Below are 26,051 nucleotides of genomic sequence, written 5' to 3' on the forward strand. Positions count from 1 at the left end.
TAAACGATATTCCACTGGTTGGATCTATTTGGATAGACGAACTGTCGACTTAAAAAAAGGTATTAATAAAAAAAAAACGGCCCGAACAGGAACCACTGCAGACCGAGGAGCGATAGAGACGGCAAATGAAAACATGAACACGTGGACGTCACCATCTCCGTCCGTATGTACAGTGGCGCTCATCTGTCTCTTTCACTCGCATCGTTTAATGACTTGCTGTCTCTATCGCTCTTCGGCCTGTATAGTTCCAGTACAATCCGCTTTGCAGCAACGGGCAGCACCGTCTATTGTATCGTCCACATGTCACTGTCGAGAATATCGCGCTCTCATTCTCAGCTGATGTGTACACTTACCGTCACCAATTCAGCAACTACGGTCATAGGGGATTTGCGATTTGCGGAAACGCAATCAATTCCAGCGTTATCATTTGTCTCGCTTTCGCTGCTCTTTCCGGTGTCATCCTTAGTGTGGGGACGACGAGTTTCCGGTGAGTCGTTTTCATTTTGACAACGTTGAACTAAATTCGCATTCTTCTGACAGTCTCTCTGTTTCATTGGGTTCGGTGATTACTGGTCACAAAGTCACTAAAATCTCTATAACGGAACATCTGGCAGCCGAAAAGTCCATCATACTAACGATAACTATCATAGTAACGAGAACTTGAGTGCCAAATATTGTGTATTCGCGATTTTCATGGCAAAAATTGTCTTTGTGACCACCCCAATGTGACGAATAGTCCAATAACCGTTTCATTGCTCGATTTCACAGCCATCTTGTTTATTATTTGTTACTCCTGATTGACTTTTTCTTGTTGTGTTTTTACATGTTTCAATATATTGAATAATTTTGAATAAATTGTTCTCTTTAAAATGGAAGAACAGAAGAATTCAGTCAAGTATTTACAAAATGTACAGTTTTCACGACTAGAACTCTCTAAAAAAATTGCAATAAAAGCATTAGGGCGCCTCACACCCGATTTAAACATTTCACAGCCTGCAACCAGTAGATCTATCAGTTACGTGCGAAAATTTAACTTCGATATTTATAATAATTATAGTTGGCTAACGGGTTGTAAAGAACAAAATGCGTTGTTTTGTTTTCCGTGTATTTTGTTGGGGGGTGAGGCATCATGGACTAAAACAGGAGTTATTGACATAAAACATTTGAGCGATAAACTTAAAAAACACGAGGGAAACGCTGAACATATTAAAAATACGTGTAATCTTGGGATGTTGGGATTAGCTAGTAGAAGAACTCACTTGAGTCAAGCTTATCGGCAGGAAATAGATAAGCATAACGAAAGCGTTAAAAAGAATCGGGATATTTTGTCTAAAATCATCGATTGCGTTAAATTTTGTGGTAAATTTGAACTGCCAATGAGGGTACACGATGAAACAGAAAACTCGTTAAATCCAGGAGTTTTTCGGGGGCTATTGGAACAATCGCAAATTTTGGATGATTCCTTAAAAAAACGATTTCATACTTCTTTTATTTTTAAAGGATCAACTATTCAAAATGAACTTTTAGATTGCATTTTGAACGTGTGTAGAGAAGAAATAAGTGCTGAAATAAAAAGTTCAACTTATTTAGCCGTCATGTCAGACAACACAACAGATGAATCTGAGCATTGTCAACAGGCTATTGTATTTCGTTACGTATTGGGGGGCAAAGTTTTTGAAAGGTTTTGGGGGTTTTTTAACCCGGAAAATCAGAACGCAGAAGGTTTAGCAGAGTGCATTACTGAACAATTAAAACTTGTTCTACACGATGATAATGAAAAACTCATTGCCCAAACATACGATGGTGCAGCCGCAATGAGCGGAGAGAGTGGAGGCGTGCAGGAAATTTTGAAAAAAACATATATAAATGCTCATTTCAGTAACTGCTATGCTCATAAACTTAATTTAGTTATTGAAAAAGCCGCGTCGCGAAACCCGCAAGCACGAATTTTTTTTAGTAGTCTTGCTGGAGTATCAGCATATTTTTCCAAATCTTCATCGCGTTTGGCCGTACTCGAAGAAGTATCTAAAAAAAATCCTCGAGGTTCGAACACTCGGTGGAATTTTGATATGAAAACAATATTTGAAAATAAAAATGCACTTATTAAATGTTTTGAAACGCTTCAAAACAATAAAAACGTAGCAACGGTTCAAGGAGCTTCCGGGCTTCTTCGAACATTCAATGATGATAATTTTAATTTCTGGTTAAATTTTTTTTATGATATCATGCTTCACGTTGACATATTATACTCTAAATTACAACTTATAGATGCCGTTTTTTTAAATAATGACGAAGGGTTAAACAATTTCATTGAAATCGTTCGGGATAAACAAAATAAATTGCCATCCTTTGACGATGAAGAATATTTTCCTCCGCAAAAAATGGCAAAATTTTGTTCACGAAACAATATAATTGCAGCGAAAGAAGTGTATGATATCATCGTCTGTCAAGTAGAAGAGCGGTTTCGGTTAAAAAATCACATGTCTGTTGCAAAATTATTTTTCCCTTTTATGTATAATCTATCATATTCGAAAAATTTTCTGTGGATCGCAATTGAAGAAACCGTGAAAGCATACCCGATGTTAAATAAACAACGCCTTAATACAGAATTACACGTGTTATATAAACTTCCAGAATTTAAACGTACAGTTGGTCTTTATAAAATATATAATTTAATTCTAGATACGGGTATTCAAAATTCACTCACAGAAGTTTTTTCTCTCTTAAAAATAATTATTACAACACCTATGCCCACAGCAGAACCGGAAAGATGTTTTTCGACTCTGAAAAGATTAAAATCGTTTTTGAGGAATTCAATGGGACAAGATCGATTAACCGCTTTGGCTATGATTAGCATAGAAAAAGTAATGATTGAGGAGATTCCGGACTTTAACAAAAAAGTCATCGATAAATTCGTTCAACTCAAAAATAGGAGATTGGAATTTAATTTTAAATAAATTAATAGTTTTTTTAATTCTTAGATATTTTTTTTTTTGGAAGGCGGTGGGTTTTTTTTTGTGTTTAATTGGGAGGGTGAGACTATATTGAGAAAAATGGTGACATATGAATAATGATCAAAGATTGGCTTTGGAAGGATGCTTTTCAATACATCACTCCAGTAGTGTTCAAAGCAAGAAAGCAAATAGCGAAAAACATCCATCTGATAGTGATTCGGAACGATTTTTTTTCAAAATCGTTGTTACTTAATCTTCGTTTATATTGTTACTACATACATATGTATATACGTAGTAACAATATATGAAGTTTCGTTTTTTCTTCTTAACCTATTGTAACGCTTGGACAAAATTTGAGCCTTCGTGTCCAGGTAATAGGTACGCTGGATTAACCTTATCGGACATGTTCAAGTTCGTGCGTGTCTAGATAATAGACACCCCGGATTCTCTGAAGTTCTCATAGACATGGGCGAGGTCGTGCCTAAACAATAGATACGCCAGGGTAGACCTTTAAATGCCTAGACAGAAGACACACTATCGGATTGAAGAGGCTATGCTGTGAAACTGGTCCTTTATAAGGAAGTACACACAGTAGATCAGATTATTCTGGAGTGAGAGGCGGTTCCGTGTGGACCTCCTAAATCGGTGAAAAAATGCTGTGAAGTGACTTTGGCCTTTCATTTGGATCCTGAATTCACCCATACGCATTCACATTTTTAAAAGATATTATATAGGTATCTAGTTATTGAGAAAAATTGGGGAATATATTAAATAATATATGGCCGTAGTGTGTAGCGTTATGAGTATAGCGCGCGTTTGACAGCTGTCAGTTTCAAGTGTCAGTGTCATCGGTTCGTGTGAGAAGCCGGTAAAATGTCTAAACCGGAGAAGAAGATGAGCAATTCGCCTTCTCCGGAAAAAGAACCTTCAGGGAAAAGTGCCACAAGTGTAACTGTACAAATTTCACACGATGATTGTAAAGACGAATCTTCCGATGAGCTCGTCATTGATCTCAGTCACGAGAATTACTCCAACAAGGCAAAGTCTAGGAAACGAAAATGGTTTGTGGTGGTATCTTTTGTATATTAAACAACACTGTATAACTCGAACTTTATAATGATGATGTTTGACGTCACTTTCCACAGTACTGACATGTCGGATAGCAGCGAGGATGAACGCTTCGCTTTGCCAGAAAACTGTACGGAGATTGATGAGAAAGTGTCGGCCGTTGCAGCCAAGAACAATCTCACAGCTGAAAATATCAAAAAGATTATAAAGGTTAAAAATATTGTTTAGAAATTTCACCTATTTATTTGAAAAAATGCTTTAAGCAGAGCCTTTAGCCTTTTATTTCAGACTTTAGCTATTCTATTTGAAAAAAATACTCATCATCTTATTTTTTCTCTTTTGTATGACCTCTTAGTAGAGGATTTTCAATGAACAATAACATCTTTCGGTCGATTTTCAATCTTTTCATCTACATTGTGAAGAGGCACATTTTTTAATCTTACTTGATATACTGAAGTATATACATTGATATACATTTTTTAATCTTACTTGATATACTTAAGTGATACAAGTCATTTTTACATACCTCCTTTACGTTTCTTATTAATGTTTCCAAACATATATATATGATATACATATTTTGAAAGTGATTTTTGGTAACAGCTTAATTTATTATACGATATTTACATTTTTCAACTTTTTGTTTCTAATATTTGCAATTTAAATTAATTTTAGCGGGTAGTGTTGAATGAGCATGTGTTGGCTATAGTAAAAATACGCGAAGAAGAAATGCAAAAGGAGACAAAGAAAGAAGTTCCAATAGCCGAATTATCGGAACCAAAATTGAAGTTGACTAGAGCTAAGACAAAGTGGGTAACTACATATACATACATGTATATTTTACAGTACTTGACCTTTTTTCTGTAGTTTTATTTCTTATTTATTTCATTATTTTTGATTTGGAAATAGAATTAGGTAAAGTTTAAGGTTGTGGCTATTTGCAGGTACTATATCTGCAAAGTATTGGCTATTTGCAGGTACTATATCTGCGAATTATAGGCTATTTGCAGGTACTATATCTGCGACATGCGCAAAGCCTTCTGCGCATGCGCGTGAACTGTCACTGTCAGCGTGTTTACTGTTAAAATTTTGTTTTAAACCTCTTAAAATTTGGTTCGAAATTGTAAAGTGACGTAGGTAAAAAATATAATCCAAATTATTATTTATATTATTAATTGTTAGAAAATTATTATCATATACAACGTATAATACCTACATATAAGTACAAGCCGCGAACTAGCTAAATGATATAAATCTATTATAATAACATGCGAAATTTATTTGCCTCATGTATAATGAACGATTGATTAAACAAGTCTAGCATACATTAAATGTAAGAAATTATAATCGGATTATAAGTTCACGCGCATGCGCAGAATGCTTTGGCAGATATAGTACCTGCAAATAGCCAATAATTCGCAGATATATTACCTGCAAATAGCCACAACCAAAGTTTAATTCAAATATTCAACTATATATATATATATATATATATATATATATATATATATATATATATATATATATATATATATATATATATATATATATATATATATATATATATATATATATATATATTTGTTATTGTTACTTTAGATGGAGCATTTCTGTGCCCGAAGGCACACAACATTTTATAAGATTTAATTTATCTATTGATTGTTAAAAAAAATCATCATTTTCAACAATTGTAGGTAAATATTTATTCTTACAGAGAATTGAAAAAGACAATTCCGTCTACCTTTGCGTGGCCATTGCCAATAACGACTCCGGTTAAATTACCCAAGTTTCAATTGAAACACGACGTTGAATCGCTCATCTCTCAAGAATTACCCGACGAAGAGTCCGACGACGAGTACGACCCCACTCAAGAAGAACCCGTAAATCTAATTCTATTTTGTATTTGTATTTTACAGTATATTAATTCATATTGATTCGTTAATGTTTTATGACGTAGACTGACGATGAGCGGGATAATTTAGAATCTTCTTCCGATGTTGATTCACAACCGCAAACATCTCTAGAATTAGACGTTAGTTTGTGTGAACAATTAATCAACAAGGATGCTTCTGAAGCTTCAGTCAAATATACAGACGATGGAATTTTTAAAATACCTAAGGTGAATTTTTAAATTTTTTACTGTCAAAAAATAATACTCTTTTTAATTATTATTTTTTTAAATTGTTTTTAACTAGGAAGTTGAAAAGAAAATAGTCGATCAAGAAGAAGCGACGATCGCTCGGCGTACTAGATCTAAGTTATGTCTCAGTAATACACCTATAGAACAAATTGAAGAGTCTTTTGAACCTCCTGATGTTAGTTTAGACGATGTCGTCGAAGCCGACAATGATTGGAGAGACTTTATTTACGACTTACCTAATCTTGAACGTAGGTTTTTTTAATTTATTTTGCAACATGTTTTATACACACATTTGTATATTTATATATAAATACATTATATGTTCTAGCGTCTAACAACAAAGACGACGATGAAGCCGATCCGGAATATAATGTTCCTGCGGATTACGAACCATGTAAGTGTGTAGTGTAGCTCCATCCCTGGTTAGATCTGGGTTGAAAATATCATACAATATACGATCATTACGTTTAATGTCTATTTGAAACAACCTTTGAAGAGATATTTCCTCACTTCTGTTGAAGTTTCTGTGATATCAATTAACCCTTTGCCCGCGGCAATAAATATAGCGAACAAATCCTGTACGCGGCACCTTTTTCGTGAATTTGGCAATTGAGTTTTCGACCTTAAATACAGATTTTAATATTTACTCAAGTAACCAGATATGTTAATTAGCACATAAAGTATTATTTCAAACAATAAAATACATAATATATCTCGTAGTTTTGGCTTAACTGTCAAATAATCATTCTTCATACAATTGAGACGTATCGTCGCCATTGTTCAACAGACGTGACGTCACATAAACGAGGTTTCAGTATGGTTCCACAAAAAACTAATTTTTGACTGGTATATATTCATTTTAAGCAAATTGAATAGATGGCATTCAACTCTCAGTAATATGTTCAACCAATTTTGAATCTTAAAACAGTTGAAATAGGCGGATATAAGGTTCAAAATCCCGTGCAAAGTTCATAAATTCTATGGAAGACAGCCGCGCTACAGACTTGTCGCGCAAAGCTTCCATAGAAGAGGGCCACGGGCAAACGGTTAAGATTTTACTTTTTCATCAATTAAATAAAATTTAAGAAAACGAATGAAAGTTGAGAATCGCTTGTATTACTTAACTTGCAAAATGTTGTTTATAAATTGGTTTTATTTGTAAAATTCAGTTGATAATGAAGAAGACAATGAGGATGACGAAGTCGAAGTATCGAAAAAAGAGTTGGACGATCTGGTGTCGGAACTGCTCGAAGGTATAGGTGGCGATTATAATTTCGACGAATCCTCCTTTGGTTTCAACACTGATTTAGTGCCGCTGTTGGGTCCAAATACCGATTTAACACCCATTTGTGCGCCGACTGATACTTCGCAAAACAATGTCAATATTTCTCCAATGAAAATTTTAGACATTGGAAAATGGAGAGTAAGTTTCATATGTTTTAATCTTACCATATCATTTGTATAAGGATTTACCTCCAAGTGTTGACTTTGTAACTGTTTTATTCAGCCAAGAAGTCAATGTTTAGTAATTATTTAATATTAGTCGGATGCTTGTTTGTCACATAAGTAATTTAGTAATTGTATGTTTTAGTCCAATATCGATGATTACAACCAAATTGACAATTCCGTCAATAGTATGAATGCCGAAAAGTCTAATGGGAATCCTAATGTTTCTGCGTACAATGTATCGGAAATTAAATCCGAGTTGAAAGATGAATACAGCCAAATATGTGAAAAGACCGTTGACAAGTCTTCCAACGAGATTGGCGTCACGCCTGCTAACCAAGTGGTGGAATTTAGAGTGAATCAAATCAACTCTACAGTTAACGGTGTCACTCAGTATTCGTTCGTCATTGAAAGTGATCAGAAATCTGATCCGAAGCAGAGTGAAAATTCGGATTTTCAAAATAAGGATTGCAACAGTCAAGATGACAGTGCTAATAATGATAAAGATTCCATCAGTAAACGCAAAAAACCACTGTTCGAATTGCCTAGCGAGTACAACAACTGGATCTTCAAAGAGACAGACGCTCAACTTCTGCCGGAGCAACGTGTGATTCTAGATCAGCAGATGAGGCAACATGTGCAATTGATCACTCAGTGTTTTTTGCAAGCTCACGGACATCCCATTTTTTGGCATCGCGGACCGCAGCAAAAAGAATATTTGGTATTTTATTTTTACCTTTCAAGTGTGATCAAATTTATGTATGTGGCATATTAACAAATCTCCATTATCTGATGTATTAGTTAATAAATATATTTTTTGCTTGTGAATGCAGATGACTTTAAAGTATTTAGCAAATGATCGTGCGGACTCTGCATTTATACCGTGCAATCTCTTGCCTGCAATTGAGCTGTGTAATGAATGGGCGGAAAGGCTAGCTCAAGATACTCCGGAAATGGCGGAAATGATGCAGTTAGTAATATTTTATTATTTAAAGTAGGATTGGAGAGATCGCTATTGGAAGACTAACAGAGCTGACTATGTCACTTTTTATTTATAAGTTCCATTTGCCTATCCTTAAGAGGGTTGGACACCAGCGCCTTGTCCATACAAACGTATTACACTTCTCACTTCCTCAATTATGGCACTAGAGAAATTATTTTTTAATATGCTATGGATATCCACCATAGGCATGTTTCTGTGGTTTTATTTTTTTTGATTAGTTATTTTTTATAGGAGCTAGGAGCCGCCAAACATCTATAAAATCGCCTCTTTTTTACACCCACGAAAAGAGTCCAGCGTGCTTATTTAACGGTTGATTTTAAAAAAAATACGAGCACAAAAACATAGAAAATATCTTTCTCATACCGATGATGAAATTTTTTTTTAAATTGGTCCAGTTTCGGAGGAGAAAACTGGAGAATACGAAACCTCGATTTTGTCGATTTAAAATACGTATTATCTGGTCGAAGCGCAACTGTCGCATTCAATCAATATGTATATATTGATATATATTGTCGCATTCACTCAATATATATATCGAAGAAAGGAATGGCAACAAAATTAAGGTTTCGGGTATACAGCCCTCTTAAGGCCTTATTAATATTTTTTAATTTTATATATACATATGTATATATAATATATACCAAGAAGGCCCAACAGGTAAACCCCAATGTGCCTTCCTGGCCAATTAGAAACATTGATATACAATTTTTAGAATTATTTTAACAAATCATCATGGAGACATCTATGGATAATTCTTTTTTTTTAATATAAATTTTCAAATTTCGAGATGCTGAAAACTTGAAAATTGCGAGAAATGGGTAAACGTTGCCAATTTGTTGGATCCGTTATAATGAAAATCAGATAAATAGGCAAACTCTAATAGGAAACCATCGACCTGGAGTCACAAACCAAGGTCTGGTCAGCAGCAACCAGTGGGACTCGAACCCGTGACCTTTATGTTTGAAATCATAATATGCTAACCACTAATCCACGCTGCTGGTTAAATATCCTTGTCATATCCCCACTTTATTAAGTCATATGCCCACTTCGCGGAAAATATGTGCAAAAGCAACGATCAGTACATGATTCCAGAATATGTATATTTTCTATGAAGTATAGGTGGGTCTTAATAGATGGAATAATCTTTAATAGTAATAATTATGCTTCGTGTTGAGTAAGTCAATATTTTCCATATTGAAATACATGTTAATAAATTTCATTTATTGAGTTCCTTTCAAAAGCGCATCTTTCGATCCCACTTCGACTATCTATATATACATATATATTGCAGCTTAAAAATGAAGTATTCTTCTTAATAAATTGTACGATTTGTTTCAGATTTATCAATATGGAAAATGAGAAAATGTGAGTTGAATATGTCTAGATTATTATGTCATATGCCTTATGTAACATAGTTAAGTATAATGTGAACGTTCTGCAGACCTTCCTATTTTGGTTGGTCTGGTAACGTCTTGATTTTATTTTTGAAAAATAATACGTCACTTGATCGATACACTTTGAAAATCGTTGACATTGGCGTTTTTTTCAGGATGAAAAGGCACAGAGCCCAATCTACACATTATGGAAAATTCACATCGCAGTTTATCGAAACTGTTTTGAAAAGCAAAGTCTTCATTTATCCCAATATGCTGCCGTCAGTCACGTTCAGAGTTGATAAACACGAATCAAATGAATATCTACCATCTGAGGAACAGTAAGTGTTTTTAACTATTGTCGACTTCATAACCAATATCTTGCGATCTATTCTGGCAATTGGGCTAATGAATGTTATTATTATCGTTGCCGTCCAGTAAGCTCCACCTGCATTTCAAATTTCATTGTATATAACCTCGGCTTTGAGTGCCAGTTTTCGATTAGATATTTGTCAAATGGAATATACCATAGATATAGAATAACCTAGATATGCCTTTACATACAAATTTCGTTGGAGATCTTGTCTTATTAATGTGCGCGCGCAGAATACGGGAGGAAAAGCCTGTTCCTCTTGTTCCTGTTGTACCCTGCTCGCGCAAATTAAGTGAGTATGTACCGTTTACCATGCACCTTTTTTTTGATCTTTCGACTTAAGATCTTTCGATTTTCGATCTTTGCCTTCCGATATTTGTGTTTTCTGTAATTTAACATTCTGGCTCGTCACGTAGACCCGATCGGCTTAGAGCATCAGGGCGTATCTATGTATTCTATATCTATGAAATATACATATGAATGTTTGTTCTTTTCACGTTTGTAATCGTTTGTTAATTATTTAGACTCATCATTTTGGGATTGGAACAGTTTTATGCATATATAATAGCTAACGACAATGTCATGGTAACGTCAGACAATTATCAACTCGATCGGGTGACTTATCTTATTTCCAAATACTTGATGCCATGTCGACATGCCACGAAATTAAAGTCTCATATCAAACATTCAAAATGGCGTAAAAACAGCAATCCAATCAAGGTAGTATATTAATTACAATATTTAAATGTGTTTGTATGATATAATACTAATTATATTTATTTTTTTTTATTTATAGGATTTTTTCAAGCGTAAAATAGTGCCTGAAACCCCCAACAAATTGATTCCGTATGATCCTCAAATGTGTCCGTTTGATCACCCAGTAACTTCTTTACCATACGTGTGGCAAAGACAATGTAAATTAATCTCTCTAAAGGTATGTATTATTATTTCGATCAAGGATAAATATACCTGGCGTCGCCCAAGATTAAATATGTGGCATATTTTAATCTCGTGGCAACTTTGGTGTGCACTTTACAGTATTACCAACTCACGCGGTCGCACGTTAAGTACATGGCTGCCAATCGCTAATAACTGTGGCGTTACAAACAATTAAAACAGCGGTCGTTATTAAATAAGTTTGTTTTGGGCGACGCCTGGCATATCCCTCATATGGGTGACCGTCACCGCACCGAATATTAAAAAGTCGAAAATGTTCGTTTACCATGCATACATATGAAAAACGGTTAGTATATATATATCAGTGGCGTGCGGTAAAACTCTCTCTCCCCCCGGTCGTACATCCTCACTTAATTTGTGCGAGCAGGATACAACGGGGACAAGAGGAACAGGCTTTTCCTCCCGTATCCTGCGCGCACACATTAAACAAGGCTGTATGACAAAAAGAGAGATAATTTCACCGCATGCCACTCATATATATTATATATACATAGTACCGTTTACCATGCACCCTTTTTTTTGATCTTTCGATTTTCGATATTTGCTTTTTCGGGCTTTTCACTTTCGTTCCCGTGAGGTAGACCCCCCCTCATATAGCCCCCCCCCCCATACCACACGGTCACATTTCATCACATTTAAAGTTTCGTCACTAGAGAAATGTTATAATAATAGAAGTGGGTTTAGGCGTTATATTGTTGTCAAGTGACGATTGTCCACAGACAATCCTAAATAATTTTAGCATCAGTCGTACTTGATGCTTGGTGGTCGACGTATGTCCGATAAAAACTTCTCTGGGCAAGGGCAACAGGCAAGTGCATCGTTAAAAATTGCACGATGCATTCAAAAACACACAATTAACAACAAGGGATACATTTTTAAGTAAATTGATCATTTAAGTAACATATTATTCAATTAACATCGTATATGAAAGTTTTCATGAAAGCGTCATGGCGACAGCTAGCATTCGGCAATAGCATACGCATACGCGTACAATATTGTGTAGTTATGGAAACGGTACGCGTGTTATTGAAACAAGAAATGTATTCGAAAGGGCGCTTCTATTATTATAACATTTCTCTGTTCGTCACATTTCATCACAAAATTCATAACTATTTTTCATTATACTGAAGTAAAAGCGGCGAAGATCATAAATGAATTTCATAGTCTCGCTGTATACGAAATACAGGCTGTGCTTGATATTGATTCTACATTTCCACTCAAAGAACCAGTAACTTGGTACCAGTACTACTACCTAGTAACTTGGTTAGTTTACCGAGCCAGATGTTTGGTATTTAGTGAATTCCGAGCGAATCCTGAAAAGTAGGGATGGGTTGCTTGTTTTAAGCCGAGCATTTTCACATCGAAGTGAGAAATTATTAGTTGTGCTATGCTCTGAACCCAAGTATTAAAACTTGGGTGAGCAATCAAATCGCTGTCCATAGCTCTAATATCTAACCAAATATTCGTTCTTTCATATTCGTTATTCATATCTTTCTCAAGGTGCCCGCCATTTGGCGAGTACTCGGTGAATACCACTACGAGACCCCAACTTTGGCGATTCGGCCATGTTGGTTTGCCACTACTTTGCTTCTCGCCCGTTAGATTAAATGGTCGTGTTTACAACATACCATCATTTCATTCCTTTACGCACCCACAGTACAATTAAAAATCTGATGTTAGGGTTCAAAGAAATTCAATAACGATGTAGTGCACGACTGCTTAATATGACGGCTGGGAAGGAAGTTAAGTGCAGCCACCAAAATGATCGCGCATTATACGCTCAGCAATCCAGCCCGTTCGAAATGATGAATGAATGTGTGTTTGTGTCACCCGTCGCTCGGCCTGTCGTCGCTCAGCCTGACGTCGCATAACGCTCCACCCCCCACCCCCCCCCCACTTTCCCGATCACTTGGCTCTGATTGGCTTTGTGTTGACGGTCTGGCACCAACACTCATACCCACAAACATATCCACACACATCGCGTCCGTTTTTATATATATTATAAAATTCGTCCAAGGCGGGGCCCATTGCATCCATGGCACCCCTCCGTGGATGTTCAGGCTTATCAAAAAATTCAGTATTTCCCTTCAGAGATTTTTACCCCGAGAATTAAGACGGATTTGTCCGAAAAAAGGGACAGTTGAAAAAAAGAACTTTGGGATAGTTGCGCATAAAAAGAAAATTAAAAAAATTTTCCTTTTTTTGTACAAATGTTTTATTGCTGCTAACATACACGAAATATTACATAAAAAACCGAAACGGCGTCTGTAATTCGTTTCTGATCGGCTGGATTGATCAAAGATGTTTGTGATTGGTCGATCGTTATAGCAAATAAAGATTATTTACATGGTTCAACGGTATTCTCACTACTAAACTGCATTTCCATTTCAAGTCACTTTTATTATATCCTTGCTAAAACGGAAGAGATCGTCAAAAGTGGAACCGAGCGAAGCTGGGTAGCATCAATAGTATTACATAAAAGTATCGATATACGAGTATGTATGTACATAGTGTACATTCACTCGGCGAAAATTTTACTACAAAAAGGGATCTAAATTCGTAAAATAAAAAGGATAGGATCCACCAGTCGGTCGTTGATCGTAGTTAGTGTAAGTTGTCTGTAAATATCTAAAACTAGTGTTGTGCCCGTTGAATTTCAAAGGGTGGTTTCGGAAACAAATTGATACATGATTTTAAAATAAAGTTACAATACGTATAGTAATAATTAATCGGAATCGGAACTAAAACAGAAATCGGGAATCGGAACTGAAACAGGGATCGGTATCCGGAACTGAAAATGGAGTCCGTATCCGAAATAAAAAGGAATCCAGAACCGGAAATGAAAAAGGAATCAAGATCCAGAACTGAAAAAGGAATCGGGATCCGGAATTGAAACAGTAATAGGTATCCGGAACCGAAACACTAATCGGTAGAGACCGGAATCTGAAGGGGCTGTTTATTGTTCAAAGATTGTAAATGCATTGTTAAAGGTTTGCCGAACCTTTTTTACAAAGGATTTACAACAATGGAACAATAGGCGGCGCGTTTCCGGCCCCTTCAGATTCCGACCTCTACTAATCGGGATCCGGAATTGAAACAGTAATCGGGATCCGGAATTGAAGCAAAAGTCGGAAACCGGAACTGAAACAGTAATCCGGATCTGGAATTGATACAAAAGTCGGGATACGGAATAAAAAAAAGGAATAGAGAACCGGAACTGAAAAAATAATCGAGATCCGGAACTGAAAAAGTGATCGGAAACCGATACTGAAAAAGGAATCCGGAACAGAAAACGGAATCAGGACTGAAAAAGAATCGGAATTGAAACAAATTCGGTAACCGGGACTGAAACAGGAATCCGGATCTGGAACTGAAACAGTAATCGGGATCCGGATCTGAAGCAAAAAATCGGAACCGGAATTGAAGCAAAACTCGGGAGCCGGAACTGAAACGGGAATCCGGATCCGGAATTGATATAAAAATCGGGAACCGGAACTGAAACAGTAATCGAGGCTGCCGTACCGAGGGGGTGCCCCACCGGCCCCCTGGCCGCCGCCCCCCCGCATTTACCGCCATCTATTGAAAATGTATTTAATTTTTTTTCTATTGGTGTTTTATATTGTTTAAATGCTGGTAGGTAGGTAGTTTTTACCTTTTTTTCATACTAAACAATTAAATATATTTGAAAAAAATTCGACCGCGTGCGGATCGAACACAGAACCGACACATTTCTTTTAATTTTTTTATTATTTAATAACTTAATATGCCGACAACCATGCGATGACATTTCATCGGGTACAACACTAGTATACAATAACGGTAATTGGATTATTAGTAACATTGCGATCACCCAAAAGGGTAAATTACTAGTCATATGGGACTACTAGTCATATGTGAACCAGTCACAGGACAACCGGTCGCTCTAGATCGGTCACACGTGATCACCCGTCACACTAAAACTGGTCACAAGAAAACTGGTCACACCCTAAAATCGATTAACCAGTTTTCTCGTGACCGATTTTAGGGTGTGACTAGTTTTATTTTTTCATACTAAACAATTAAATATATTTGAAAAAAATTCGACCGCGTGCGGATCGAACACAGAACCGACACATTTCTTTTAATTTTTTTATTATTTAATAACTTAATATGCCGACAACCATGCGATGACATTTCATCGGGTACAACGCTAGTATACAATAACGGTAATTGGATTATTAGTAACATTGCGATCACCCAAAAGGGTAAATTACTAGTCATATGGGACTACTAGTCATATGTGAACCAGTCACAGGACAATCGGTCGCTCTAGATCGGTCACACGTGATCACCCGTCACAATAAAACTGGTCACAAGAAAACTGGTCACACCCTAAAATCGGTTAACTAGTTTTCTCGTGACCGATTTTAGGGTGTGACTAGTTTTATCGTGACCAGTTTTAGTTTGACGGCTGATCACGTGTGACCGATCTAGAGCGACCGGTTGTCCTTTGACCGGTTCACATTTGACTAGTAATCACCGAACCCCCAAAAGTCAATTTTTGCCATGAAAATCGCGACTATGGAATATTTGGCACTCGAGATCTCGTTAGTATGATGGACTTCGTTATCGATGATGACTTCATTAGTATGATGGACTTCGGATATCGGTAGTATGATGGGCTGCCAGATGTTCCGTTATAGAGATTTTAGTGACTTTTAGGCGAGCGCTTCGTGACCAATAATCACCGAACCACAACAACAGTGAAATTGGTATGATGTGGCAACCCTAGTTTGACACATTCAGTTGCGAACTGATATGTACGCGTAGATAAATATGTAGTTCTTTTTGACTTGTCAGAGCACATTTGACGTTTGTATATATAAGTAGGTACGTTCCGTTGTAATAATATGTATAATTTTTAATATCAAAATTAGTTGACGGACACGCCCACACATTGTTTGACAGTTGACAGATGTGACAGTTGATGTTGAGTGTTGTATTATATTTGCAGTTAAAACAGACGGTGCGAAAACAACCGAAGAGGAAGTCCAAAATCACTTCGACCAGTGTCCCGAAAATCCAAGTCGTCGAGATCCCGCAAGAGGTCCCGAAATCCCAAGACCCAACTCCGGATCTAGAGCACTCGAACGAACCACCTCTGTCTCCAGACCAGACGGTCATCACCGACTACTTCATCAGACCGTCCCTGTCAGACAATCCGGAACCCGAGCCTGATCCTGTCTCTATTCCGACACGAACCTCTGTTTCAAATCTGTCCAGATTGAAACACTTGTTGGGGCTGTGCAACGCCGCTTTCCCTCCCACAAATTATAACAGGATCCAATCCAACTTTTTGCACCTGATCAAATACATCTCCGAAGAAATGTTGCCCTCTATGCCGTTTCTGTCCACCAATTCGAAGGATTGCACCGATGCTGCCGAAAAGAAATCTCCGAAAGACCCTCATTCTAAAGAATGTACTGTCTCGAAGACGGTGAGTAGTAACTTTTCCGAAAAATGCTAATTCGTTTGCTGTTCATTATGCATTCAATGGATGTTATTTTATTTTTATTTGTCAGGCTTCTGATGAAAAAGTATCGGGCAATTGTCGAAGTGGTAATAAGCCAAACGTTCCGGTAAATTCTGCACGGCAAAGGTTGGCTGCAAAAGCGAAACGAGAATTGGAAGCGAATAAGGCGATGTTTCTTAAGGACGAGCGTGCTGAAGATATCAAGGAAACCAGTAAGTTTTGTATAACAGTCTTCTTTTTCTAGTAACCTCATCATCTCTTTTCAAACAGGTCATATTTTCGGTTTGGTTGGAGTTTTTTCAACTTTATCTCATTTCGAATCCTATCTAGTCGGATGTCAGATAGTACTAGTAGAATTTGTTCATTCCTCTAGCTCAGTGGTTCTTAACCTGGGTTCGATCGAACCCCAGGGGTTCGGTGAGTCAGTTTCAGGGGTTCGGCGGAGGTCAAGACACACCCGACTCATATGATTCGGATGACAATTAAGAAGGATTCCAATTAAGAAGGGTTCGGTGAATGCGCATATGAAACTGGTGGGGGTCAGTACCTCCAATAAGGTTAAGAACCACTGCTTTAGCTCTAGTGGAGGAAATTGTTGAAAGTGGGTTAGCACTTACCACTCGGAAACCTTTGTCTTATATGTATATGTTACAGTTGAAGTGTATCTTCCAGTTATAATATATTTTGACTAGTTTGAATATATTCCATCTAACCTGGTACTAACTGCCGTTATATTTTAAATTGTAATACATATGTTTTGACTAGTTGGAATAAATTCCGTCTAACCCACGTAAGTTAATTCATTCTTGGAATTACATTCCAACCGGTCAAAATATATTACAATTGAAAATACACCTCAACTATAAGTTGATACCAGGTCAGGTGGAGTGGTTAGGTTTTCGTGAAATTATCACTCGATTAGTAAATTGAATTGGAAAGTCACATTTTTGTTTTGAGCACATTCTTACAGCTATCGTAATTACCTTTATTCGTAATATTTAGTAAATATTAACACATTATTGTAATACTAAAGCATACGTAAAAGCATCTGAGCTGTCCAAACGCAACTGTTATATTACAACTGGCGCACATTGTTGAATGTGTATTTGCGCTTGTAGAGATATATTTTACTAGTTGAATTGTATTCGAATGTGAATGACCTAAAACGCCAGTTGGAATATATTAAAATTGAAAATACACTTCATATACAAACAGCAGTATTTGGCTTTTTAACCAGGCTTATATTACTAACCTTCATTTTAACTTGTGTCAGATCCTCCCGAACTCATTCTTATCTTGTGCTGAATGGAACTGTTTCTTAGACAGGTCCTTTGATCATTACCAGTTTGTTGAACTCATAAATGAATTCCTTTCAAAAAAATCTAAATAGCATAGAAAAAATGAGTACAGTATAACTTAACTATAATACACTTTCAAATATATTATTTTAAAATTATTTCTAGTGTACGCCGCTGCATTTTTCGACAAGGTGAAGGTACGGCTCAATTATCACGCATCGGATTGCGGCAACATATCGAAGTTTGAGACGTTTCAAAGCACGCTGAACGATTTCGACCTTCAAAACGAGTCTCCGTGTGACTTGTATCGCAAACTGGAAGGACTCTTTGGAGCTGAAAATGCAGATTTGACTGAAGAGTTCTTGACATTTCTCACACCAGGTCAGGCGACTGAAGTCGGCCGTTTTATGGACTATTTCTTGCTAACGTGTATGATGGATTTCATCGAGAAATTGCAGGTACTTTTCGCACGTGTCCCTTTCGTGTTAAGGTTATGTTAGTTAGATAATGGAACATGTTGATCACATTAAATATACTATTGGTTACATATTTTGAGAGTCGCTATTATATGTAATCAACGTTTAATGTAATAAACGCAAAATAATATAATCGAAACCTAATGTGATCAAAATATTACATAATCAATTAGTTAATATTACCTTCTTCTGTTCTTCTTATTAAAAATTGGGTCTGAGTTCCTTTGAGCAGGTTAAATTAATACATTGTATGCATGTACATAATATTAATTACTGTAGGCTGTTGTAATAAATGAAAAATGTAATAATGATTGCTTATTTTTAGGTTTTCTTTGCTAATAAACCGGCACAGTTGCGTAAAATATATTGGTGTTTAGAACGATTAACTGAAAGATCCGATACAGAACTAACTATGGAATGTGTGAAAAACGTCATTTTACCGCTACTGAAAGGCAATCAATATTTGATCGATTGGTTTTTAAAATTGTTTCCGGAGGAAAAACCACCCGAGAGGTTTGATTTTCTAATGATTTTACTGTGATGTTTATATTATAAGTATATCTTTCAATCGAGTCTTCATTTTCTTTCAGTTTAACAAACGGCAGTTTTGAAGTTATCGATGTGGAGAAAATAGCCAAGAATGACACGGAAGAGCATTCCAATACAGAATCTACACACGAAGTCCTCAATATTCCACACATCAATGAAAATTACGGAAATGATCGGTGTACATGCAAATGTCACAATTCAGCAAACGAAAAATATAAGAATAGAACTCGTCATTGTTTGGCGTGTGGGACAAAAGTACACTCATTTTTATTAGTTTATTCAATATTTTTAACCGTTTGCCCGCGGCCGTCTTCTATGGAAGCTTTGCGCGACAAGTCTGTAGCGCGGCTGTCTTCCATAGAATTTCTGAACTTGCACGGGATTTTGCGCCTTATATGCGCCTATTTCAACTGTTTTGAGTTTCAAAATTGGTTGGATATATTACTGAGAGTTGAATGCCATCTATTCAATTTGCTTAAAATGAATATATACCAGTCAAAATTAGTTTTTTGTGGAGCCATACTGAAACCTCGTTTATGTGACGTCACGTATTCATACAATTATGAAGAATGATTATTTGACAATTAATCCAAAACTACGAGACATAGTTTGTATTTTATTGTTTAAAATAATACTTTATGTGTTAATTAACATATCTAGTTACTTGAGTAAGTATTAAAATTTGTATTTATGGTCGAAAACTCGATTGCCAAATTCGCGAAAAAGGTGCCGCGTACAAGGCTTGTTCGCTATATTTATTGCCGCGGGCAAAGGGTTAAATACCTAATTGAAAAAGGGGCAGGGTGTTCAGATATCGATAATGAAGCTGCCAATAATCTGCCAAATCTCGTAAAGTCTGATATGTTGGTATGTCAACTTTGACTGGACAGTGCTGGTCTTTTTGTAAAATCTGTTGTAGCATATCCTATTATACTCTTGTCTGAAGTTTTTTCCTTCTTTAAGTTTCTAAGGTGTTGATATATTATATGTAGGTTATACATGGTCTTCTTGGATAGTTTGCTAGATTGAAAAACCTGTTAAAACGAAAGCTCGATAGTAATAACACTGCCCATGAGAATGTAGTTTAGTATGAGGTTTTGAGGTTATGTGTATTTATTTATATTTATTGTTTTTGTAGTATATGCAGGGCCGGATGTTCGTTCAACACGGCCGAGCTTTACGACCCATACATTTAGACTGGCACGAAAATACAAACGGACAGTTGGATCAGACCCGTCGCTTGTCTGCCTCTGTACAACCGAGACGAGGAAATTCGCGCAAAAGAGCGGCATCCTTGGAACATTTGCCAACTACCACCAGAACGGACTCAGATGACGACAGAGTATCTCCTAAAAGGTAGGCTATGTTTGAATCGGTGCGTATGTGTCGCAGATCGTTTTTATTTACTGACATTTTATACTTCAGGAACGCCAAATGCTTGAGGACACCGACGTCAAAGACGAAAAAGGCGATCCTTCTTTCAAAAACTGCGAATAAAATCAACGAAAACGATCAAAACAAAGCATCTTGTTCTAAGAGCATCATGAAAGACAGTGATAGTTCAAAACCTGACGAATCTAAGAACACTCCGAGTGTGATCGGCGTGCATCCAATTAGTTTAGAGAATTGTATAAATTCCGACGATCATTTTGAGACTTTTGACGAGTTCGCTCAAATCAAAAAGGAGTGTTGTGCAGAAAAAGTGTTGCCTATCGAAGTGGACAAGCCAGATGTGGAGTTCATCGAAGCAACGGTAAACGAGAGTCCCATTTTGATTAAATCAGAGATCGTCGACATAGAGATTGGGGAGGAAGACTCCTCGGAGTACGGCGACAGTCGAGAATTGTCGAAGGTTAAGTCTGAAGTCGACACAAATTGGACTAGAGAAGAGGATAAAGTGATACTTGTGATACTCCGCAGTGAGACTAGGCACGATCTGACATTGAGTAGAATCAAACAAGTGCTACCTCACAGATCTGAGGCGGAAATACGGGATCGATTTCAAAACTTGGTAAATTTATTACAAAAGATTGCTTCCGCCACTTAATGAAAAATATTGTACTGAAATTTCACGAATCTTTACAGTACAATATTGAGAAAAGTAGACTTATAATATTTAATGATACTCCTGTACTCGATGACCAGGAGACGGTATTGACTGAATTGGCGACCTTGAAAGTCGCCATGTTATATGTATATTTTAAACTGTTCATTTTTTTTGTGATGGCAGTAAGAAAAGTCGATTTTTCGATCTAATTTGAGGAAATCTTTGACCTCTAAATAAATCTCATATTTTAGTTATTGTAATAATTATTGTCATAGAAAATTCAGTTTGACTCACTGTGAACATTTACTATTTATTTATTAACTAGATATTATATTTTATATGAAAATATATATTTTAAATTATTAATTTTGTTAATTTATTTTTTGTCAAAATTACACATTCATATTCAATATACATATTATGAACTATTTGGGAAATGGAATCAACCAAGTAAATACGTATAGTTTGTATTTTATTAAAAGCTATAGTATGTTTAAAGTTATTTTATTAATTGCATATTGGAAAATGGTTTTGTATTTCTATAAGAGGTACGTAATGGAAATACTACATTTCTCGTCTGCTTGATTGAAATACGAACTGCGTATTTTTACAAGTTCGTGTTTCGAGCCCGATAAATAAATAATAAAAAATGTCAGAACTTGGTATTGGAAATATTCAAAGGAAAATTACCGTACAGAAAACTGTCCCAAATATTTATTTATGTACATATATTGCTCAGCAATGTTTTTTTTACGAGATTGGACAGTTTTCTGTACGGAAATTTTTCTGCGCGACAGGAGACCGCGCGAGCGATTTTTGTAGCGGCGGTTATCCTGGTAGCGATTCACGTTTGGGATATAATCGTCGAACCTCTTTTCTCAGTGGCGTGCGGTACACAGTCAATATTAGTAACAGTAATACTGTTACTAATATTGATTGTATTAAAGCCCCTCTGAGAAAAGAAGGTGGCATGTTCAATGCTGAGCGTCGTGGTCATCGGTGTCATATTGGATACGATTGACAATCTACCTCAACTCCTCCCGGTTCTGTGCCAAGTTAAAGGACGATCCCGCCAGTTCCTTGATTCGGTCAAACCATCTTTTGAGAGACCTTCCCTTCAGCGTTCCGGTGACTACCAGCCTCTCCACTTTCCACATTCTTCCTGGCCATATAGCCAAAGTAAAAAAGAACTCTTTTTCTACATATTTAGTCAGCAGCATAGCTCGGTCGCTAAGCTTCTGCCAAGCACCGAGAGGCGCCGGGTTCGATCCCATGAGCTGACCTCGATTACATCCGTATTGCTGCTGGTCAGACCTGGATATTTTTGACTCCAGGTCGGTCGATAGTTTCCTATCAGAGTTTGTCAATTTTCTTTGATTTCATTGTTGAAACGGTTCCCGATTAAAAATTGGCTAAAAACCCACTATGTCACCACTGTTTGAGTATGATTAATGTACAATTCATAGATGTCTCGTTAATTTGCGAGTTTTCAGTGTCTCGTAATTCAGCGACTTGTATAATAAAAAATGCTGTATTGTTTGTAATTGGTCAGGAAGGCGCATTGGGGTTTACCTGTAAAGGTCTGTTCATACCTATCCAGCACGACCCGTATCCTGCAAGTGCGGATAAGTATTCTTTGGTACATTATATGGACGTATTCATACTCCATTCGCGCATGTGCATTTACGCATTTATGCGCGTCCATATAGAATGTACTAAAGAATACTGTCCGTACTTGCAGGATTCGGGTCGTGCTGGATAGGTATGAACAGACCTTAGGGCTTTCTTGGTATAAAATGTAATATTGTGGAGAGTCTCTCTGAGACTGCTAGCTCTATGAGGATGGAGATGTTCGTGTGTCTTGCAGTTCATACTATGCACAGCATCCCTCTCCAGCACCACATTTCAAATATGTAACTTTCTCCGTTACATACATATGCAAGGTAAGAGAACCAACAGCTTTCGTGTTTCCGCGAACATGTTACATGTCCAAATGCTGTACACTTTCCGTGACGATGTTCAATGCAGGAGAGTCTCGCTCAATCTGGAACGTCTGGCCAGTTTAGGTAAAAGTATATTTGATTTTGAGTCGTGTTTAGGTCTGTTCATACCTAGTCAGCACGTACCGACTTCAGCAGGTATCCGGCCGGACGAAAAGTATTCTTTAGTACATTTTGTATGGGTATATTCATACCAACCGTCACGTTTACGCCACGGCAGGCTTACATCAGTACCCGACATTTCCTGTTCATACCTTACAGCAACATCCGTCAACGTATCGTATCCGTTTTTTTGGCCATCGTGGAAATATACACGCAAATTACGTGTCATGAGTCTGCCGCTTGGCTGTTTTGGACCAATTATCGATAGTGACAATTGACAGCTGTTCAATCTTTCGACATGGTTTTGGCGCAAATATTTCAAAAATATTTTAAAAAATTTAATTTTTTTACGGAAATATTTAAAAAAAATTTATCCATCATCCACAAGCTCTTTATACAGTGTCCAAAACTGTCCTTCGGTTTTTCTATTTTTTAACATGGGATGCACATCAAAACGCCTCCGTGCTTTTTTATTGCCTTCTTGAGCTTCTTCTACCAACAAAAACGCGATTATACATAATTTTTCGTTCGATAAACGCCGAAACATTTTTGCTGACTTGTATTCTGACGCGTAGCTACGAATGCACGTGTATGCATTCAGCCAGCAGCATAGCTCGGACGTTAAGCTTCTGCTTACCGTCACGAAGGTGCCGGGTTCAATCCCTGAATGAAAATGAATTTTTCAGAGTATGCTGTTGGTCAGACCTGGACTTGTGACTCCAGGTTGATCGTTTCCTATCAGAGTTTGCCAATTTTCTCTGATTTCATTGTTGAAACGGTTCCCGGAAAAAAAAATTGGCTAAAAATCCTTCCTACCTACTATGTCACCATTATTTGAAATTTGATTGATGTACAATAAAAATTTATGTACAATTCATAGATGTCTCGTTAATTTGCGAGTTTTTTCAGTGTCTCGCAATTCAACGACTTATAATAAAAATGCTGCATTTGTATTTGTAATTGGCCAGGAAGGCGCATTGGGATTTACCTGTAAGGCCTTCCTGGTATATATGTAAAATAAAAATAAAATAAAATAAAAATAAAATAAATATGCATTCATGCATATCGATCGACTGTCCTCAATTATTGAGCAGACTATCATTGCGTGTACCAAATAGAATGACTAGATGTAATGAGCTCCTTTACATACCTAATACTTTTTCTAATTATTGAAGAAGCTCATTCATCTGGCGTGCAAGCTCCACCATCAACACACTAATTTTAACAATTTCTATGTTTGACTTATTTAATATTAATGCTTTACAAGCTAGAGTAATTATTGCAAATTTGTTTTTCGATGATTAATTTTATTGAAAATTTACGATTGTGATTATGAATTTTTACTTTGATGTATTTATTTTGTGTTTTTGTTTTTTGTTGTATATTATATATTTTTTATTATTTCATAATTTTTATCATATTATTATTCTTATTATTTTGATATTTTTATTATACTGTGGCGGCTCGCTTATACGACATGGTCGAGTTTGGTTGCCTTCCTGCGAGTGGGAACCAACTCGGCTGGGTTCGGAGAGCTACTACTCACTCTGTCTTCAGCTGTCATATAATAAACACGTGCATTAACATGCCAGTCGTCTCATTCGTTCATCCTCCATACTGGTGACCCCCGACATCGAGCCACGCAGCCTCGATCAATTTCAACATGCCGCTCATCCCTGCCTCGCCGAGTCAGGCGGGAGAAGCTACCCGCCGCGCCCCCATCGCCATCAACAGAGCGCGTCGCGGCCCGCGGGTGACAATAAACGAGCAGACACGGCTACCTACCTACCTACCTACCTACCGACGTCCAGCCACAACGTCGACGACAGGTGCTTTTAAAAAATGGGGGAGCGAATGAGACGACGATCTTGACAGCTGGATGTGGAGTCATGCGCGATCCACTACACATAGAACGGTCATCCAGCACCACAAGACATACACCACCTCAGCACCATCATCATCATCATCATCATCAAGGCCCCGTCCGTCCCCACGAGCGTCGTCACGCCGAGACGGGCGGTAGCGCTACAACAACTCCACGAGCCACAACGACTCACAGTCCAGCTCGGAGTATCATCAACCACATCGATGCCCCTGCCGCCCCCGCCGCCCCACCAACCGACATCAGCCTCGGAAGAGCGGCGCCGCCGCAGCATCGCATCGCATCGGCGCGACCATCGGACCACCCACCGTCCTGCTCGCGACGTCACCGCCCTCGAATCTACCGACCATTCAGGGCGGTACACCTATGTACACAGCGGATGACCCACGTCAACAATTTTTTTTTCTCCCCACGTAATAATTTTTTTCTCTTTGTGTAACAATAATTTTTTTCTTTTGTAAAATTGGTTTCTTTGTAATTTTGGTATCGCTGATGCTGGGGGGGGAGTGATGTGGCGGCTCGCTTATACGACATGGTCGAGTTTGGTTGCCTTCCTGCGAGTGGGAACCAACTCGGCTGGGTTCGGAGAGCTACTACTCACTCTGTCTTCAGCTGTCATATAATAAACACGTGCATTAACATGCCAGTCGTCTCATTCGTTCATCCTCCATAATACTGTTATTTCTATTTTTTTTTTCTTTTTGTTTTCTTTAACTATCTTACTCTATTATCATTTTTGTTTCTTATTTTAAATGTTTAAGCTTTTCTTTTTTTTACCTATATGTGAAAATTATTAATGGTTTACTTAACATAATTATATTTTTTTACTATCAATCTATGTAACTTAATAAACTGTAAATTTTCCAAATAA

General features: G+C 37.1%; 2 protein-coding genes and 1 long non-coding RNA gene across 4 annotated transcripts in view; 2 read left to right on the top strand and 1 right to left on the bottom strand.

Annotated features, from left to right (window-relative positions):
• Positions 1-1,595: 1,595 nt before the first annotated feature.
• Positions 1,596-2,957, top strand: LOC143910071 (uncharacterized). The gene is made up of 2 exons (XM_077428427.1): positions 1,596-2,043; positions 2,269-2,957. Exons 1-2 carry the CDS (start codon positions 1,596-1,598, stop codon positions 2,955-2,957), a joined length of 1,137 nt encoding a protein of 378 aa, XP_077284553.1.
• A 79-nt stretch (positions 2,958-3,036) lies between these two features.
• Positions 3,037-21,336, top strand: mute (gon-4 like protein muscle wasted). The gene is made up of 21 exons (XM_077428428.1): positions 3,037-4,015; positions 4,100-4,232; positions 4,698-4,831; positions 5,737-5,902; positions 5,980-6,141; positions 6,218-6,410; positions 6,491-6,556; positions 7,332-7,585; positions 7,754-8,329; positions 8,442-8,578; positions 9,950-9,976; positions 10,053-10,325; positions 10,882-11,077; positions 11,154-11,291; positions 16,308-16,790; positions 16,876-17,038; positions 18,290-18,582; positions 18,926-19,113; positions 19,191-19,404; positions 20,288-20,505; positions 20,575-21,336. The coding sequence occupies exons 1-21, from the start codon at positions 3,828-3,830 to the stop codon at positions 21,194-21,196; spliced, it is 4,824 nt and encodes a 1,607-aa protein (XP_077284554.1). The 5' UTR covers positions 3,037-3,827; the 3' UTR covers positions 21,197-21,336.
• Positions 21,337-24,793: 3,457 nt separating this feature from the next.
• Positions 24,794-26,051, bottom strand: part of LOC143910004 (uncharacterized) — an 805,996-nt gene continuing 804,738 nt past the window's right edge. The window contains exon 4 of one of the 2 annotated variants that reach the window (XR_013260425.1): positions 24,794-25,855. This is a non-coding gene — a long non-coding RNA (uncharacterized LOC143910004). Of the gene's footprint in view, positions 25,865-26,051 lie in introns of both variants that reach the window. The other variant, XR_013260426.1, reaches the window with a different exon arrangement.

This window comes from Arctopsyche grandis, chromosome 3 (assembly GCF_051622035.1).
Source record: "Arctopsyche grandis isolate Sample6627 chromosome 3, ASM5162203v2, whole genome shotgun sequence".
Lineage (NCBI taxonomy): Eukaryota > Metazoa > Arthropoda > Insecta > Trichoptera > Hydropsychidae > Arctopsyche > Arctopsyche grandis.